General features: G+C 41.7%; 1 protein-coding gene across 1 annotated transcript in view; it reads right to left on the bottom strand.

Annotated features, from left to right (window-relative positions):
- The window catches only part of LOC308138853 (signal-induced proliferation-associated 1-like protein 2), an 88,226-nt gene that overhangs the window by 37,941 nt on the left and 30,639 nt on the right, over window positions 1-19,646 (bottom strand). The window contains exons 2-8 of the mRNA XM_080508128.1: window positions 15,726-17,523; window positions 11,818-11,951; window positions 10,446-10,634; window positions 5,162-5,336; window positions 4,886-4,989; window positions 3,600-3,757; window positions 2,403-2,979 (exon numbers count right to left, since the gene is read on the bottom strand). Coding sequence (XP_080364254.1) covers window positions 2,403-2,979; window positions 3,600-3,757; window positions 4,886-4,989; window positions 5,162-5,336; window positions 10,446-10,634; window positions 11,818-11,951; window positions 15,726-17,253 — 2,865 coding nt within the window. The 5' untranslated portion in view covers window positions 17,254-17,523. The remainder of the gene's footprint in view (window positions 1-2,402; window positions 2,980-3,599; window positions 3,758-4,885; window positions 4,990-5,161; window positions 5,337-10,445; window positions 10,635-11,817; window positions 11,952-15,725; window positions 17,524-19,646) is intronic.

Below are 19,646 nucleotides of genomic sequence, written 5' to 3'. Positions count from 1 at the left end.
ACATAAAAAAAAATAGTGTCTCAATGTATATATCATGTAATTTTAAAGTACTGCTTCCCAAAAATCCCAAATTACTCGTATGCTGTACAAAGCATGAAAGTTTGTGTTGTGAAAAACAAACAAATAAACAAACAAACAAAAAACCCAGCGTTATGTAGAACAAAAAAGGGGAACACGCAATTGGATCACAGCTCCAAGGCCGGGGAACCAGACAGGCCATTATTTTGTGACTTCCAAGACACCTAGACCCACTTGGCCTTGAAAATCACACACTGTAACATCAGCGTTGTACAGATGGCCAAGGAACAATTACGAAATGGGGATGAGAGGGCTTGGACTCAGTGGGAAGCTCTCAATGGGAGCGAAGCAGTACGAGGCCAAGTGTCTGCTATTTTTGAGTTCCTCAGACCCAAAAACGTGTTTTCCACTTCTACTTTTAAAAACTGGGTTGGTGTCCTGCTTAAACTGCCCCCTTCTGTACCTGGACCGAGACATTCTCTGATTCAACAAAACAAGAATGGCCCCAAAACCCCGTTATGACTAATCTTTCACTCTCCTGAATCAACAGTCTGTGGCAGAGATTGGCCTCAGCTTGATGAACAGTTTTTTTTTTTTTTTTCACACGATATTTGCTGATGGTTTATCCTAATTCACTTCTGAAACTATGACCTATATGGCTCACTCTACTCATTTGCTGATTCTGTGCAATGAGCCAAAAAAAGCTATCAATAGGAGGTCTGTAATCCTCTTTAGACTCTGACAAGTCCGCTTTAGGGTTTCACGTTCAAGTAATGTTCCTGTCCATTGTGTGTACAATCCAAAAAGAACAAGGTGGTCCTGACGAGAAGTCGATAGAACATGTGTCATAGAATAAGCCATTCAATAAGTCAGACTCTTGCTATGTTCATGAAAAAAAAGAGGAGTGAAACACACCAGCGGAAGCTCAGTGTACAGTTGCGGCTCATAAGATCTGACAGGATAGATATAGGTTAAACAAGCAACAATTCTGCTGATCTAATGGTGAAAATAAAATAACAAGGTTTGTGGTGAGTCGTAAAGCTACAAAGGTAGGAGCAATATTTTGCAGAATGTACAGTTTCCCCACAGAGAGACCACAGCTATCTCAAAGTAAAATGTTACACTACACCATTTAACGTGAAGGCTGTGATTTACACTCGCATGCCAAGCACCACTTGAGTGAAACAGAGTTATAAGGGATTTACTGGGACATTTTGATGACAGACTTCGTGTTTCAGGAGAGTTACTCCTCAGGAAAGATGTATTACTGTACTCTGTATCATTGGCACTTTTAAATCCTGGCACTTGCACTGATAACGGGAGTTTTTATGGAAATCACACAAAAAAAATCAAGTGAAGTGGGTGTGTCTCAAAACCAGAATTTTAAACTTTGATATTATGAAATAGTAAGAAGAGAACACTTTCCTGTCAAAATCTGACAACTCTGTAAAGGCAAGAAGACCAAGCAACTCCAAAACTGCAGCTCACTTGTGAGGTGTTTCTAATCTGCGGTGGTCAGTATCAAAAAGTGATTCAACGGAGTTAAAACAGTGAAACAGTTCCAAGAGCATGAGCAACATGGGCTCAGTGATGCATAAAGAGTGTGAGACTGGCCTATGTGGTCCAATCAAACACATTTAAAATTTTGATATAATGGAATAACAATGCAGCTCTGGAAATACTCGAGAATGCAGTTTGGCACAGTTTGCTGTGTATTAAGCTACAGGTGAGTGAGGGTGCCCATACTGACCACCCGTCCACCACTGACACAATAATAGCATTAGATCAGGATCACTGCTACTCTAATGAAGCCTTGACTGCATGTTTAGCTGAAGGACATGGATTTTGGGGATTAAATTATATTCTTGATTGAATAATAAAAGAGACTTAAATTCAATAGACAATCTATGTCATTCTGTCTCTATGAGGCTGCTTCATCTAGTTTGATGTGTGTAGCTCCACCTTGAAAATGTTATTTGTCATTTCCCCCAAATTAGTTTTTCCGGTGTTTAGATTGTCAATAACACTGAATGTTTATTCTATACTAATACTGGTTGCATTTACAAAAACATAAATCTAATATGACCTTCATCCAGTCCTTTAGGCAGGACTTAAGGAAACTGTAAGCTATTTCAAGAACAGTTACCAAACAAAGCAACATGTCAGGACAAATGCAGCTTGATTGAAGCCTTGATTGTGTTTTGTTGTGCACTCAGCAGACCATGGCTGGACCATTTGAAGAGGATTCTTTGTTTTCGATAAAACGCTTTCTTGTGATCAGTATCTCGTTATTGCCTGTGTGTGTGTGTGTGTGTGTGTGGTAACCCTGGCTTCACCTTCTCCAGTTTACTATCACTGATATTCACTGTGTTTGAGGGTCTTACCTCCAGTCTTTGCACCATCTCTCGGATGTCCTCTCCACAGTTATCGTGGGCTGACAGCATTATGCATTCCCCACGCTCATAGAAGATCTTAATGCTCATGATCCCTGAGGTCCAACCAATGACATCACGACACGAGCAATTGAAGACCACGTTTTTTGATTCTTCCTCTATGAGCACGATGAACTCATTGGATATTCCCAGTAAGCAGTCCACGTCCGCCGACTGCCCAAAGTCCCGGGCCCGGACGCTCCAGGTGATGGCTCCCACGCTGAATAGATGCGCATCCTTCCTGGGCTTCACTTTTTCCTTCTTCTTTGCCCCGAGGGTGATGAAGCTGAATTTGACAGCCGAGTCTATAGTGGCAGTACTAACAAAGTTCTCAGCTAAGTCCTTCAAGTACTCCTGCCGCGTGCGAGTCGCCATGGCTCGGAACTTCTCCGACTTGTGTGCAGCGTTTTCTCCGTTGATGACCTTAGCGAGCAGGAAGTCCCTGAAAACTGCAGACTTTGGGAAAGTTACAGACTTGGGAATAGGGGGGCCAAATGGAGGTACATCTTTCGATCTGGACACCGCCACGCTGCAAAACACAATGTCGATAGTTCAAATGTATCAGTAACAGTAAAACAAAGCAAAACAAAAAAAACAACCTAAAACTATTGAACCATATTTATGACGAGCATTGGTGAAGTGCTTAAATGTTATGCTGCTCAGGGAAATTATTCCTCTTGAGATTTATCTTGATCTGTTCAACTGTAATATTAGCAAAAAAAACAACAATTCGACTTCAGAATCATTTGAAGCATAATTTCAAGGTATCTCTGAAGATAATAACTGTATCATCACTGTAGAGATCAAAAGAGCCTTTCAATTCCCACACATTACTATGGAGTCATGATGGAAACCGCAGAAAGCTCCTGGCAACCTATTATTACTCTTCTTTCAACTTAGGAGCTCTTAAATGTTCGTGAAGAGCCATTTGGCATAAAGACATTTATGCAAATCAAATCCAAAGATCAGCACATTCTCCTAATATCTAAATCATGCTGGATTTCATCTTGCCCTCCGTGAAGTGTGTTCATTTCTGGAGACTCAACACTACCTACATGTACATGTATTTTATTACCCTTTGCTTGCTTTTTCTAATCAACCAGAGCAAACAGTTTTGCAACACCCCCCATCCGTGCTGATTTCATTTACCTGTAGCAGACGTTATCGGTGCACGGGTTGTGGACTTTGACGATGACAAACACATGTTGAAAATGAGAGCGGATGCTTTTTGGAGTGAAAGGAAGGGCCCCGGGCTCCTGGAACACTATGGTGACGATATCATTCCCGATGTGTCTCTTCCGTAATAACTAGAATGAAAAAGGGGAAAATCTGATTAAATATAATAAGAATAAAAGAATGCAGTGTAAAGATTAAGAACAGAATCAGTGTGTGCAGGTTTGTCTGAAGGCCTCTGTAGTGTATAACAGTGCGAGAGGCATTAGAGAACTGTGGCATCTGAAGTTGCACCACTCCACCACTCTACTTGATTAGCATGCACAACGTTCTTGACAAAAATCATCACACTACGTATAAACTCTTTTTAAAAAGGAAAAATATAATTGCATGGTCCAATTCTGTATTTTTCATTGAAATAGATATTTCACACCAAATCCAGCATGTATAGTTGGACTGAGCAGACCTCTGTATGGTATGAGGCTGTCAGTGAGGGTTAGCAAGAGTTGGAAACAAGAAGTATTAGAGAGGACAAAGGTGAATTGAAAGAAGAAAAAAAGAAGAGTGGGCCAAGCTCTGCTCCGGCCTGCCTAAAGATTACCACAAGAGATTAAATTAAACTATCCCACTTCATGAAATACAATTGGAAAAGGAGAAAAGGAAAAAAAAAATTCCTTTTACTACTTCTACCTCTAATCCTGCCAATCACACACTTTAAGAGACTCTTGATAGATTAGCTCTCGGCTTCGCTTCACTGTAGATCCTGTCCTATTCCATTCCGTCACTCACCGAGTCCTTCAGTACATTCACTGTTCATGTCTCTACAGGGCTGCACCCATAGGTTTTATTACAGGTTTAAAAAGTACTTCCATATGAGTAGTGCAGAGACTCTGTAAACCTCTGTAATCTCAGCTTTATCGGGCCATCACTCACTAGTCCACCACTACATCTACTTAATTCCACTTGTTAGCGCAAAGCGGCACGGAGGCCCATCTAACACCACGCCAGGTCCAGCCCCTGGGGACACATTGATTAAAACCCTACTATGGGGTTCTGTCACCATGGCAATGCTCGTGCTTTCAACTGATAGGCCATTACCGTGGCAAAATTAGTCTCTAGGGAAGATTGGCAGGATTCGGGAGTGGAGATATCCTAAAAGGAAGCTGCTCAGGGACTTATTACATCCATTAGACGTAGACTCGCCACACAGAAGAGCAAACATGGTGGTCTGCGTCCGGGAATGGAGCATGGAGTTTACTGACCTGCTGTCGGTTGTTGGGCGTGTAGGGGAGCATAGTGGATACATGGAACATAAGCTCGTAGTCCTTATAGGTTGTGTAAAGAGAGTGCGTGCCTGTGGAGTCAGCTGTAAGAGAAGAAAGGGCGGTCAAGACATAATTACACAAGTGTGATACGAGTAAACAGAAAACAAAGATTAAAGATGCTTAAAGGCATCACAGACAATATTAGCACATCTCCAGTGTGAGTAAGAAGCGTGTGGGCTTGCATTGTGTGTTGGTTGTGCGTTAATGGCTCACTCTTGTTATCCAGCTGAGCTCGGTATTTGGTGAAGCCTTTGAGGCGCACCCTCTGGCCAAGCAGGTCCAGGAACTCCTCCAGTGCTGGCCCAGCGCTCTCATTGTTGTACATCTCCTCCTCCGTGCTCTGGCCCGCCTTGCAGTAAAGCACCCCCACCTTATGCTGAAAGCTTAGCTGGAACGAGGAGCATACACAGACACTCATGGGTAAGTATCATTTCCTGTCACTGATGTGCATCACACACACCACACTCATGCGCACGGTACATTATGCACTCAAAGCATGCGAGCGCCCACTTTCCATCATGTCACAGCAAATGTGGAGGCCGTCGTAACCCAACGAGGGGAGAGCTGAAATCCCCTTTTGTGAAGCCAGGCTGTGAACTCTCAAGACACTCTGAGCTCCACATAAATCAAGCCGAGCTATTAGCCGCTACTTAAGAGCAGCTGTGGAGCAACAAGGAAGAGAAATGCAGATACATTTGGTTTACAGCAAAATCATTCTTAAGCCTTTATTAAAAAAAGAAAACACCTCCTCCTTGAGTATTACTTTAATTTGCCAGGTAAGTGAAATAGTAAGAAGGGCTGAATGGCATCAGCTCCCCGTTCAAAACACTCTATAGTCAGTCTCTGTTCAGCAGAGGTGTTTCACTGCAAATATACTGTGTTGTTTAAAAAACGAGAGGCATTCATGTTCAAAAAACACCCAGCCAAATCTCACGGCTTTTCATCTCAAGCAATAATACAATCGAGAAGTGACAGGTCTCGCATGAAGTTGTCTCCTGAAGAGACAAGAGGAACTAAAACATCCGCAGTGATTCTTCTTGCCTTGTGAGAGAGAGAGAGAGAAAGAGAGAGAGCGAGAGAGAGGGAGAGAGAGCTCTCCCCACCGACATGAATCTTTTATGGCTGATCCCGGCCAGGAAAGAGAGTCAAAGGGGAAAGACATATACAGAAGAAATTGCCCCCCATTTTCAGCACCTGTTGCATGATAATCACCTTTATCTTGACCTGGGGTCAATGTGTTGGCTGCAGTGAGACCAAAAGGTTTCCCCGAATGTAAAAATCAAGCGATGCTTCATATAGCGGAACAAATTGGAATTGTCTTTTTCCTCTGTCACAGGTTATCAGTTCCTCGCGTGCCCCCTACACCGTTGTCATGGCGATTTCCCTCTATCAGAGCAGACTGCTCTCGCTCGAAAGCTCCAACAGTGGGGGGAAAAGAAAAAGCTATTACACCATCAAGCCCAGTGGAAATGGCAATGATGTGCAATGTACCTGTTTTTCATCCTTTGTTATATGGACTCACTTAACCTCCTGCTCCCTTCAACAGACTGGCCAATGGTGAGGACAATCACGGATGGACCTTTGGTGTGAATCTGTCTCTGCTTAAAAAGTGCAAAAGCTTCAGGACACATAACACAAGTACAGATTAGAGCCCCTCCTGAGGTGAAGCTTATTGTGTGGCCGCCTTTGATGTGTCTTTTTCTCGAGGCATCATCTTGTGATAAGGCGGAGCAGCCTGCTATTCAAGAGATCTTGCCAAAAAACTAAGCAAGGCATGGGCTTGTTTTGCCCTCCTGCATCTCTTTTTAATCAGTCTTCCTTTTTCTTTATCTCGCAAAAGCAGGAGGGTGTTAAAAAATATAGTCCCTCTATTTCTTAAAAAAAAAAAAAAAGGGAAGAAACTTAATGAGGGGAGAGTGGAACGAGGACAGTGTTTCCCCTGGAGAGCTCCGAGATGCACCTGGGGGATACAGCGGTGTCCTAACACAAGATATAATAGTCCTGTGGCATCTGTCTGCACTGCAGTGTCCTGATGCAGCAGAAATACAAAACAAGCCTTCCAAAATCTCCCCAGAATCATCATGCACCATCACACAGACATCTACTGCTCTGAGAAGTGAAAGTCCTGCAGCGCCATTATCTGAAAATGTCATGGCCGCTGCATACATTCACAGAGTTCCTCGGCTTTCAATATCCTGACAGGTGGATTGATTTACATAGTGAGAGAGGTGGGTTTCTGGCACTGCAATAACGGCCTCGGTAGGTGGTAGATTACTCTCTTGAACTTGTGGAACAAATTGCACTTAAGCCTGAATTATACTTCAGAGTTGAGCTGTGTCGCTGTGGGCATCAGTGGTGATTTATGAACCCGAGAAGGCCTTTCTTGTTGACTGTTTCGAAACAGCTGAAACAAAAACAGCTTTATTAGTTACTGAGCTGTGACCGGCTTTAATTCTTTGTGATGTTAGAAATGAAAACAGTGCAAGAAGATCCGCTTCACTGGTATGAAAAAAAAAAAAAGGCCACATTGTTTAAAGTTTGCCGTCGTCTCATAGTCATACTTTTCATGAGATGCTGCTTATAAAATTGATGACTGCATATTTTGAGAGACCCGTTCCAATCGTGATACATGCATAAATGTTTCCACATAAACATACCGTTTAGATAGGGGACTTAAAATACCAAGATCAAAGGAACATTTTCAAGATCACTGCAAAATAGGTGCTGACATTTTGAGGTTCTGATATTATTTTACATGTTTTCTCATTTGCCAGTTCAATTTTTTTGTACTCAGTTCTGTCAGGCTACATTCATTTATTCAGGCATGTGCCTGTTTTTGTAGATTCCCATCATCACAGCAACAAGACGTTTAAGAATGATGAACTTGACCTCCCCATAGCCTCAAAACGCAGGACTCAAATTTAAAAGACAATTTCCTGTGGCCAGATATTATACACTTGGCAGAAATTGTGAATTTGGCAGCCAGTTCATGGTTTCAGGTTCGCAGTGGAACTTTTAAATTATATCACATAAGCTGGGAGTTTCATGTTAATGCTTGTATCATCATTTTAAACATTTTCACACTTATCTGCTGCACTAAACCCAAACCTCCACCTTAGCTATTATCTGTTAATACCATCTAATTTATTATCAAGAATGCCAAATATAAGAGGGAAAAGACCATTCACGCAGCTGATAAACTGTTTCTGTTAGAGAAATCTGATTTTAGTACTTAGATCAAAACGTCTGATACAGACGAAATATCTATTATTTCTTAGAATAATGTGTCTTTTGTGATTTCTATCACCCAGAATCTGATAGACAGTCTAATGTTTTTACCAGTTCATCTGTACACAGCCGCTTCGCTGCAATCTACAATGTGATCTCAAATACATCCACATATGCTTTGCTCTCTTCTTACAGCCAGCTATTACAGAGCAGCCTGCAACCTTGCTTTCAGGGATATTTTCTCTGCTGAACTGATCAAGAGGATTTTGTGAAGGCCGTCTCTCTGCGACAAACTCGCACTACATGCTTTCTCTTCACTGCAAAAAGAAACCATTTAACAGACTGAGACACATGCTCAAAAAAAAAAAAAAAAAAAAAAAGGGTCAACATCTCTAGAGCAGAGGAGAAAAAAAATAGAAGATAAAGAAAATGATGTCCCCAAACAAACAAATGGAGGCACATGCGCTGCAGTGATCCTGTTCGATATTAGCTTCCCCACACAAACACATTACAGGGACGGTCAAAGTCCAGTTGGGTTAAACAGCAAATTAAGAGGTGCTTGACATATCAAACATTTGCATGGAAAGTGCAACACTAATGATTAAAACATAGAGAGTAAAAATAACACCGATGCCCAAATTCAAAAGTGGCTTTCACTGGGCACTTGGTTTGAGGTCTATGAGGAGAAGTGCCAGTTGGAAGAGCTTGAAGCTCCACTTAGCCTGGACTCTATTCGTATAAATGTAGTTTCTTACAAGGAAAAAAAAAAGCAATAAAATAATCTGTCATTTTTAGTCTCGCATTAAAGTTTGTATCTGCAGACAGGTTCTCATACCAAAGGCATGAACAACAACTTCTATCAGATTTGAAGGATTGCTTGGGAGGAGCTTCTTTAAAATGAGCACTGCATTGCTGTATTTGGACACACAGCACTTAACCTGCTTCAGAGAGGACAATAAACTGGTCGTGCTTATGCATGTAACAAAATCACAACATCCGAGAGGGACAATGCTGACACTTTATATTATAGGAGCCTTTTCTCTGTCAGCTGGAAGGATGGGTGCATGCTAATGACTGTAATTCAACTAATAAGCAGCCAATTCCCTGGCAGCATAACAGGCAGTGCACCACTGGTTAATCTTTCCACTCCCCGTTCATTCTTGTGGTTTCATTAGATGAGAAATTAAAGGCCATAAGATCACATGATAAATCTCTCTGACACCTGCGACTATTAAGAGCCCATATCACTATTAGCAATTTTATTCAAACAGCGATAATGCAAGATGACATTCTCCACTATCCACACAAAATACCAATACCTTACTAAGAGTAAGTTGTGCAAATGGCCAGCCTATCAGCAGAACAAATATTTCAAAAATGGCCATAAAGAATCTGGGATTTCCACTAACTCTATTTTGGGAGACTGTGCCATCTACCTATTAAAAGCAGCCCCTATGTAGGGCAGATGTTCTTGCTGTCTCAAGTTAATTTCTTCCCCAATTTCCTTTAATAATGTCAGACATGAATGTCAGACAAAGGTAATGCTCACATATAAAATCTGTTCTATATTTGTTCATTCTTATATGTTATTGTTTTCTATTAAATCTGCAGTGCAAGGAAGAGCTGTTGAATAATTTATCTTGACCCGGACACAATGATGTTAAATTGAATTCAATCACTGCTACCTGGAACTTATGACTTAAATATGGTATCAGTAGAAAAGTCTATGTAAGGTTATACAATGGGTGAATTCCTTCCTTACAGGAATAGTTTAACATTTGGGCAAAATACACATACCTACAAAACATTGCAGTAATAGCTGTTGATTCAATAGGAAACAACCTCAAACTAAGCATAAAATGCAGAGTTCAGTTTTCCAATTACCATAGCATGCTGGATCTTTTTTTGTTTCGTCTGTCAAAAAGTATGAGCAGCATTATTTTTCCCTTGAGGAGGTGGCTTTGAGCTGCACTACTTCTTGTCCATTATCATTGACTTTCTGGAGTGCAGGCCAGCAGCCCCTACGGTGTGACAACACTCTGAAGTGAGTCACTGTCCTGCGCATGACTCAAGTGGTAGCTCTAACACAGTGGCTTTTGTTTTTAAACCAAACACACACATTTCCCTAAAATGTTAAACTACTCCCTTGACGCATACGACTGACATCGAATCATTTGTACCACAGATTGCTCCAAACCTTGGCAAGAAATCATCATCAGCAGAGGTCTGTAACCGCACAGAGTAAAAGGGGACATCCTGATGCACTCACCCCTTGCTCATCAAGCTTGAGGAGCTGCTCAGGGACCTTGGGAGAGTTGAGGGCAAGCCTCAGACACTGGATATTTAGTTCAGGGATGACGTATTCCAGCACTTCTTTGAGCGGGAGGCCGCGGGCCGTCCCGTGCCTTGCCGTGGATGGGATGGCATCCTCAAGTATGGCTCCTCGGAGGGTGGTCAGCTGACAGGAGAGACAGATGGTAGTCTGTAGTGTGTCATATACACTTCCAGTTATACGTGTTGGGGTTATGTTTACGTATGCACTCACATGAGAACTTACTATTCGGGGCCATGGCTCTACTACGACTTCATTATGACTTTATTGGACAGCATTAGGAACTCACTTCTAAATAATTAAGACAGGCTAACAGCTCACTAGCTGTTAAGTGTTTTTTTTTCGTTTTTTTTTTACTATCAAAACCATTAGTGTGTCAGTAAAACAAACAGCTTTCAAACACCCACTCCATAACCCTGTGTTGTTGTTTGGAACATTAAAGACACATTTACACCCATAAATCCCTTTTCCATCTGTGCGGCCTGTGGACATGAGCATCCGCAGTCAATGGCAGTCCAACAGAGAGGCTTTCTGAAGGGCAGATTACTTAACAGACTTAGCGAGGCAAACAGAGGAAACAGTGGAACAGAGAGGCAGAGAGAGTACAGGGGCTAAATGATAAGAGTTCATGCAAATAGATGCCTTAGTGGTTTGGGAGTTAAAACGCTGTCTGCGTGCCGACTTGCAGGGCTACCATGACCCAGATACATTGTTCCATCGTGGGAGTGGCCCTTTAAACCAAGAACGGCACTGGATATCAGTGACATTTTCTTGCCTGACGCATCTGTTGTACCTGAATTATTCAGTGAATGAGACCAACTAGCATCAATCAAGGAGAGCTCTCACTTCCACCAGGGACACTAAGAGTACGCATCAGTTTGTGGATTAAATATGTGTGTTCGTTAGTGTGTGTGCGTGTGTGTATAGGCATTTGAGTGACTGAGGAAAGTCACACCAACTCGGAGAGATTGTATCGCCATTTGTATGATTGTCCAACTGAGCCGAATCACTGGACAAATTAGGGCGCTCAGAACAGATTTAGGAACAGAGAGTGGGGAGAAGCTGCCATTTAGTTTCAGGGATACTGAAGTATTCCTCAACACTTGTGCTGCTTGACTGAGTATTAAGATGAGTGACTTTAATGTGTCTGTATCAATGTAATATATGAGAAAAGTAAAAAAAAAAAAAAAAACATGTTCTCGAAGGACACAACTTTATTTGATAAGAGCAATGGCTCATGCAGGTTTCTCCCACCATGCATTAATAATATAAGAGAGGGAAAAGGAACACATTGATGTATTATAGTTACCTGGCTGGTTCTGAAGGTGACCCGATAGTTGTACTGCATTCCTTCTTTCTCCTTCCCATCGTCCAACCTCTCCCTGCGGACACTCACTGCCACTGGTCCCAGATTGTCATCAAACCCAAAATAATTCTGATGCTCTAGAGGAGGAACAATGAGTTTGAATTACTCACACAAGACAAGAATTGACTGCTTTAGAGACAGATTTTCACCTAAAATAACCTCGTAATCAAATCAATGATCAACAAGCTCTCTAACACTGTGTGGATTGATTGGAACTAAAATGTGACACAGATTAGAAAGACACGCATTGTATTTTGGATTACAACCTGGGAGCTATGGTTAATGTAGTGTAGACATAAAAAATACATGCCTGTGAATTTTAACCTGACCCAGATACTCCACACAGAACCATGTTTCTCGTGATAGAGACGCACGCAGAGCAACACATCATTGCAGACATGAATGAGTTCATGACTGGTTTGGAGAAATGTTACGTCAAAGTCACATTTTAATTAAAACAATTTTAAATTGGAATCCAAACAGACTCAACATGAATAATACTGAAGTTTAAAGCTACCAGATATCAAGTCAAATTATGATGTTGTTGTATGTGTCCTTTAAGATTGGATTTACCTTTGCCCCGATATATTACACTACTGCAAGTTTCTAGGCTATTTTATGACAGTAAAATAACACATCAGCCATGCTAAGGCTTTTGTTTTGATGTCACATTACTTTGCATAATAGTTGACTGTGTTGTGGAAGAAAATATCTGGTATGATTTTCCTGGCTGTACTCAAATACAGTACAAAGTAATGAATTTATATGAATCTTTAATCAAAAACCACTGACAAAAAAAAAATTGGATTGGGGGATCAATTGATGCAACAATTCAATCCGAACCAGGTTTTTACAAATGTTACAGGTTTGTCATCTCAGTACATTTAGCAACTTCATAAAAATCTGATGGGCAGATTCTCATTGCCGCACGTTCATTTACTGTCATCCTTTCTAGGCTGTTCACTATCATTGCCCATAGCCAGCTGGGATCAGCTCCAGCCCATGTGATCTCAAGATGGATAGGGTGGTATAGAAGATGTGTGGATGGATTTACAATGATAATAATTGTAAATATTATATTATTATATCAGTATCACATTGTGAAATTATTATTATGAAGTTCAAAACAAAGTTGAATGTTTTTTTTTCTCCTCATATAATTCTAGGTAAACTGTTTGGTTTTTTTTGGCAGGTTTGTGTTGTCAACACTATAGTGGTCACAAGCAGAGCAACCACAACCAATAGGATGTTGATGCTTGCACACGCACGCACGCACGTACACACGCGCACACACAGACTGATGCCTTGAGCAAACACACCCTGATCCAGGCTAAATCCGAGGAGAAAGACCTGGATTCAGCAGACAACAAAAAGAAAAACCTCAGCAGGGACACAAAGCACTGACATTCGCAAAGAGATTTTCTGCTGAAGTTTAGATAACGTATCCATGCCACGTCCTGCATGCAGCGTTCATTTGCAGGTTCTTGTCACTGTGGCATCAGCAATGGGGCAAAGCACGTATCAGCATGAATAATAAATTAAACTGTGGAGCCAAAGCAGGGTTAACTGTCGGAGGAATGCATGGCTTGTCAGGAACAGTGGACTGAGGGGAAATGCTCTGTGAGGCATAAGGTCAAATGTTGGCAGGAGGGCTGTCTTGCATCGGAGGCTACTAGGCATCCAAATACCATCAGGACAGTGAGCGAGACCATGTTGACTGTAGAGGAAAGCTTTTTGTCACCACATTTCTTTAACATGTCACTTGCACCCATCACATAACAGTGACAATTTGCCAAAGGTTCAAAAGAAGTGATGACTTTGACTGTCATGAAATGATGCCAAATTCTTCTCTTTCTGCCACTCCCCGCATTTAGCATTTTTAAAACTGTTAAGAATTCTATGAGACTGTTGAGCCACATCTGGTATTTAAGGCTGACCTGTATATAGCATGGTTTGGCCCTTTGGGGTGGTATCGTGTCCATTAGGATGACCGAGAGAGCAGCACTCCTGTTGCTAAGGGAAGTGGGGCTTTAGGCGATCAATGGGATCGATGCTCAGTCCAGGTTGATAAAAGCTTGCCTTAAAGTGGTGACACATGGTCACATCGGTGTGAGTGTGTTCATGGCATGACAGACTTGTCTCTCCAATAAAACACCTCATGAAAAAAGGGCAAGGGGTGCTGTATGTCCACATCCTGTGGGAGAGGCATCATCTGCAAAAGCTTAATGCCTGAATGAAAGTCTTGAGCAAGACTGGGGTTTTTAAGTAATAAAATGGCATGCATTGTCACAAAAACAGGATAACAACAGTATTTGTTTTTACTTAATTGCAAATGTTTTATATACACATAGCTTCTTTCTGTGCCTTTACCATTAATCAGAGTCTATATATGTTATGTTACAATAATAGGACAGCTCACTGTGTGTACTATTTCTTCTTTATATTATGTTGAAAGCCATAAATACCATTACTAAATATATACATTTAAATAAACACTATAAAACTATGGCCGTTTTAGAGTAAGTGGCGAACACAACTGCATTTGAGGTATATAACCATTAGTGTTTGTTCAAAAGGACATTTAAACTGAAAATAGGGTCATCCCACTTATATATTGACATATTTTATATAAATAATGGAAAAGTACCCATCAGACTATTTTTTAGCTTGCCTCTTTAGTTTTGCGATATGGAGGCTATAACTTTGTTATGACTTTGATACGATTAGATATTTCATAATTTTGATACTTCATGAGCATGTCAGACATTCTTATTTCTTTAATTTTGTTAATGCCTTTCTGATGCTCATGATGATATGATATCTATCATTTAAACATCATAGACTAAAAATGCTACCTGAAACCAAAAGGAGGGATGAAAGTTTTCAGTTAATTTCTAGCTTAGCAAATGTGCAACTGTAAATGAAAATGTAAATTTGAAACAGTAATCGGTCCTAGAAAATGTAAATTTTAAACATTAATCGGTTCTAGATTATATACAACAACAAGATTTTGTTTAAGAAAAAAATAGAAACTGGGTTCACAGAAATTAACATAAAATTCACAGGGAATCCAGTGTGGTCAGTCTCAATACTTTCCTGAAATCTCCCGATTTCATATAGAGTGATTCTGCAGGCAGAGCTTCACTCAGGAATATTTTTACACACACTATCTTTTTGAAGAGGTTCAGGCATCTCTGAGTGTGAACAGTGAAGCAGCTGTTTTCTGGGAGGGGGGTTCTGGCTTAAAAATTGGTAATTCAATCTGCTGAGAGCGGCAAGCACAGACAGTGAGAAAAACAGATACGTAGATTGCAGTGATGGGCTGGGGTCAGCATGGTATTTCCAGTGTCAGTCACAAAGGTGTTTTAATGAGGGGAGCTGGAGCCTTGGTGGAATTTTGCTTGCCCTAAAATTTCATACGAGGGGTCCTCACACTACTCGGGTCCCGGTGGGGAACAGCTGCAACACACCCTCTCGCTCACCTCTCTCTTCTCACATGACTAATCACAGTTCCTCCACAGGGTTCGGGATAATATCAGAAGGAGGACATGACCGCTCGTCTGCCGAGGAAGTGAAACACACACCCGCCCGCCCAACACAAGCCTGCTATTGTTCTGGAGCTTATTTCATGTGGACCTACAAAAATAACTGAACTGTGAAGATATTTGACCCTGTGCGCATAGGTTGTTTAATCTGGTGGGGTTGTTCTTTTGGATATTGTGTACTGTGGTGTTTAGAGGAAATGACTGGTTGGAAAAGTTTGATAATCCTTAACACTGAGTCAAACAAAGGCTATCATCTCTCCTGAAGAGTGTTAAGTGTACATGCACTTGAGTATGAGTATTTCTTACCTCTCCCATAGAAGTATTTATGGTAGTAGTAAGCTCCAAGGTCAATGTGCTCAATAATGTAGCGTTTGACCTTCTCTCTGTGGATTGGTTGGTTTTCCCGAGGCACCTCCAGTACAGAGACCCCTGCGTTGGTGCAGTGTGAACTTAGAGACGACTCAAAAGAGCAGCTCTCTGACAAACCGCTGTAGTTGGCACTGTTGGCTCTGGAGAGGGAGATCTTCCTCTCGCCCTCACCACCGATCTCATTTCGAAAGTGTGGACAGCTCAGCACTAAGCTGTTGCTCTTTCCATCCCCTTCGTCTGCATCCAGGTTCTCCTTGGGATTCAAGTCCTCCCTGCTGCCCAGTGGAGACTCAAATAGGGGGGGATTTCCACTGCCGCATCCTACTGCTCCACCTTCTGCCGCAGGTCCAGGCCCAGGCAAGACTCCAACTCCAGAGATTCCACTTGCTCCAGGCCCTGCTCCGGGCCCTGCTCCAGCGGAGGCGGCTGAAGCCCCAGTAGTAGTGTTCTTCCTCTGGCTCAGGTTAGCTCGGCTTGCAACCGCTTCACTAATGTTAAAAAGTACACTCTGAACATCGTAATGAGCAAAGCACTTCTGAAAGCTTAGTGGACGACGGTCATCTTCTAATGAAAGCCGCAAGGCATCGCTCTCGCTCTTAATGGTCCGCAGTTTTCTGAAAAGTGAGGTTTCAGACGACTCTGATTTGAGACGTCTCATGAAAGACTTCTCCCTTTCCCGGCTGTACAGGAGAGAGTTGTCTATATAATCATAACCTGGAATGTGCACGATCTCACCCCTGGCGATTTGTGCAGCAGTCTGTAGGCTCGGGGAGAGGGATGCATCACAGCGCAACAACTCTGGGAACCCCAGAGGTGGGATGCTACGATGGTCCAACGTGTCCACTCGATAGCCCCTCAGCATGGTGAAGAAGCCATCGCCACTCAAGCCCTGACGGTCAATGGAGGATGTGCTGCCATATTCACGGTGCAGTGAGGCTCCAGTGTTTGGGTTGACAGCATTCTGGTCCACTATGTCTTCAGAGTCAATGTCACTTATGGTTACATCACTGTTGCTGCGTTGCCGGATAGGGTGGAGACCCTTCAGCGGAGAGTGGCTAAGAAGGTCACTCAGTGTGTATTTGTCTGTGTAGTCCACCTCCAGACAGACCGCCTCGCCTTGCTCCAGTATTTCCACAGTATGTTCCTGCTGGCCATTCTGAAACACTGGTATCACACTCTGATAGTTCGGTGAAGGCCGCCCGTCCCATCCATCTTTCCTCGGTGGCCATTCTGTCACCCTGGCTCTGACACCCATTTTAGGCATGGCTGGATTACCATTTGTTTTTCCTGCACCATCAGGTTTCCCCTGCATGCTGGAGGCTGGTGGTCCCATGCTGCCATTCAAGGATTTGAGTTTCCTACTGAATAGCTCCTCTGACTGCATGGCTCTGGGGTATTCTTCTGGGCCTCCCACAATTCCCACAAGGTTTGATTTGCTATCTGTCAAAGGGCTCAAAATACTCATATCCTGCTGGCAGACTCCTTGAAGAGCAAACTTATGGGACCCTTCTTCATTACATCATGTGATCTGCTCACTGGCGAGCAGAGGAGGAGCCTCTTTCCTGAGTCAATGAAGCAGCCGCTGTCATATTTCACAGAAGGCTGGTGGCATGACAATCGACGTGCAGCATTTGGCTGTCAAGGGCAAGTGTCTGAGGAGCGCTGAGGCACAGCGGAGAGGAGTCTTTTCTCACAGCGTGCCGCCAATGCAGAACGACAGCTGGTGGAGTTGAATCTGTTGAACAAAAGCAAAAACACAGAAGAAAATGTTCAGCAAGCAGCAAGTGAATTTGAAAACTGTAACTCTGGCATTTAAAAAAAAAAAAATAGAGGAAAACCATTTGTATTAATTAAAATTACAATTTTAAATGTGGCACATTCAGTTCAGTTAAAATAATGACCATACTGCTGACCTTAATTGCCTGTATCCTGTTAACTTGTCATAAACTCCCACCATGGGGGATGATAGGATGTATTCATTTTGAAACTATGTAGAAAGGATCACCAAATATGGCTAATTTGGGTGTTTGGGAGGAGAGAGTGCCATTATGGGTTTATAACAAGAAAGATGTATATCTTCGTTAGTGCTTGTAGCCCATGCCTGACAGATGGTGGTGAAGCAAATTACAGCAACAAGAGGCAGATGTTCGGCTAAATGTTTGCATGTACCAATATCTGATCCAACCGCTCACGGCATCATCAAGCTTAGAAATTACACAGGAGGGGAAGTTTTGCACATTCAACCCTAATTTCACGTTGCCTTCATATTTGATGTACTTGGTTATCAGGAAATTAACAAAGACCTAATGAGGGAAATTGGCTATGGCAAATAGAAACAGATGTGTAATAATATAAGGGAGGATGAAATGGACATAAAGTAATGACACAACATTTCAAGGCATTTTGCAATGACACTATTACGAACAATGAAATCGAACACTGAAAACAAGTGCTCTATGAAATACGTGTTTGTTTCACAGGTTACATTTTTTTCATTTTTCTATGTTTAAAAAAATACGTTTTTAATACACGTCTCATTATTTCATTTGATTGAAATCAACCAGACTGAACCTTATTTTACTGACAAAGGCAACAGCCTCAGTCATCCATGTCGTAGAATATCCAATTACTGTCTCAACAATGAATACAGGTTTAAACCACATGCCCACCAATTAATATTTCAAATGTGTATATATCAGACTCCAAGATTCATCAGTTAAAACTGATGAAACCTTTTGGATGCATAGCAAAACATTTTTCAAAATCCAAGTAAATCTGGTTGAATATAAACCAAGATAACGAGACATGTTTGCGTTCCGTAAAGCCCAAAGACACAAGTGTTATTTAATTGGAGACTTCATATTGCCTGTAGGTGAGTACGTCTGTGTGCAACAATCTCTATGTGTTTGCCCTGGCAAGCTTTACAGTCTTTTCTCAACGGTAGCTTGGATAGGCTCCAGCCACTGCGATGGAATGAAGTGGGTATATCTGAAAGTAAATGAAGTCACTGTACAACTACAATAGCATGACACTTCAAATTTGATCTTGAAGAATCAGAATTTAAATGAAAATGCAACAAGACTGCAGTTGATTCCACTGTTCAAACATCAGAAAACAAACTTTGCCTTGTTCTGCTTGTTTGTGCACTGGATGGAAAAAATAAACAGACGAAAGGCTGCTGTCAGCAGTTTTCACCACCTGTAATCTGAAAAGAAGGAAATAAATAGCAAGAAAGTAATAGCGTAAAGTCATTGCTCTGTTTGTCCTTGAAAAGTAGCGTCATTTCCTCTTGGGTATTCTTGGAGTCAGATCTGAGATATATATATATAGTAAGATTGAATTGTATACCATAACTGAAAAACATAGAACCAAAAACAAATAGGCAACTAAAGAAAAGAAAGAAAACAAACAAAAAAGCTCCAGCAATGGATCTCATCCAATGCAGTAAGGTGTTTCATAGGTCCAGTGGGGGAAAGTGTCTGAGGTGATATTCTGGAATCATCTCCTCCAATCTGGACTTGTGCGTACAACATGGCACCACGCCACAGTGGAGCTGAGGAATCTTGACCTAAATGCTTTTTCTTGTTCTATAAGACTATTGCTGTGCCTTATATCTCCTAGCACTACAATTACAAGTAAGTAAGCCACGTGTATTCAATAGTGTGGCACTGAATTGCTAATATTTGTATCAGTAGAGCTTTTAAGCTCTGTTAAAGCGTCTTCCTTTGTAAGGTTTCACTGTGAACATAAGGTAGGTCTGGCCTTTGCCTTCGCTCTTAATACGGATGTTAAACATGATAGCGGCTGCCTCCAGACAACTGTTTACATTTCTGTCATTTTCTGCTAAGAAGGAGCATT

The sequence above is a fragment of the Blennius ocellaris genome (genome assembly GCF_963422515.1).
Source record: "Blennius ocellaris genome assembly, chromosome: 13".
Taxonomy (NCBI): Eukaryota; Metazoa; Chordata; class Actinopteri; order Blenniiformes; family Blenniidae; genus Blennius; species Blennius ocellaris.
Note: the sequence above shows the minus strand (reverse complement) of the source record. Positions and strands in the feature narration are given on the sequence as shown.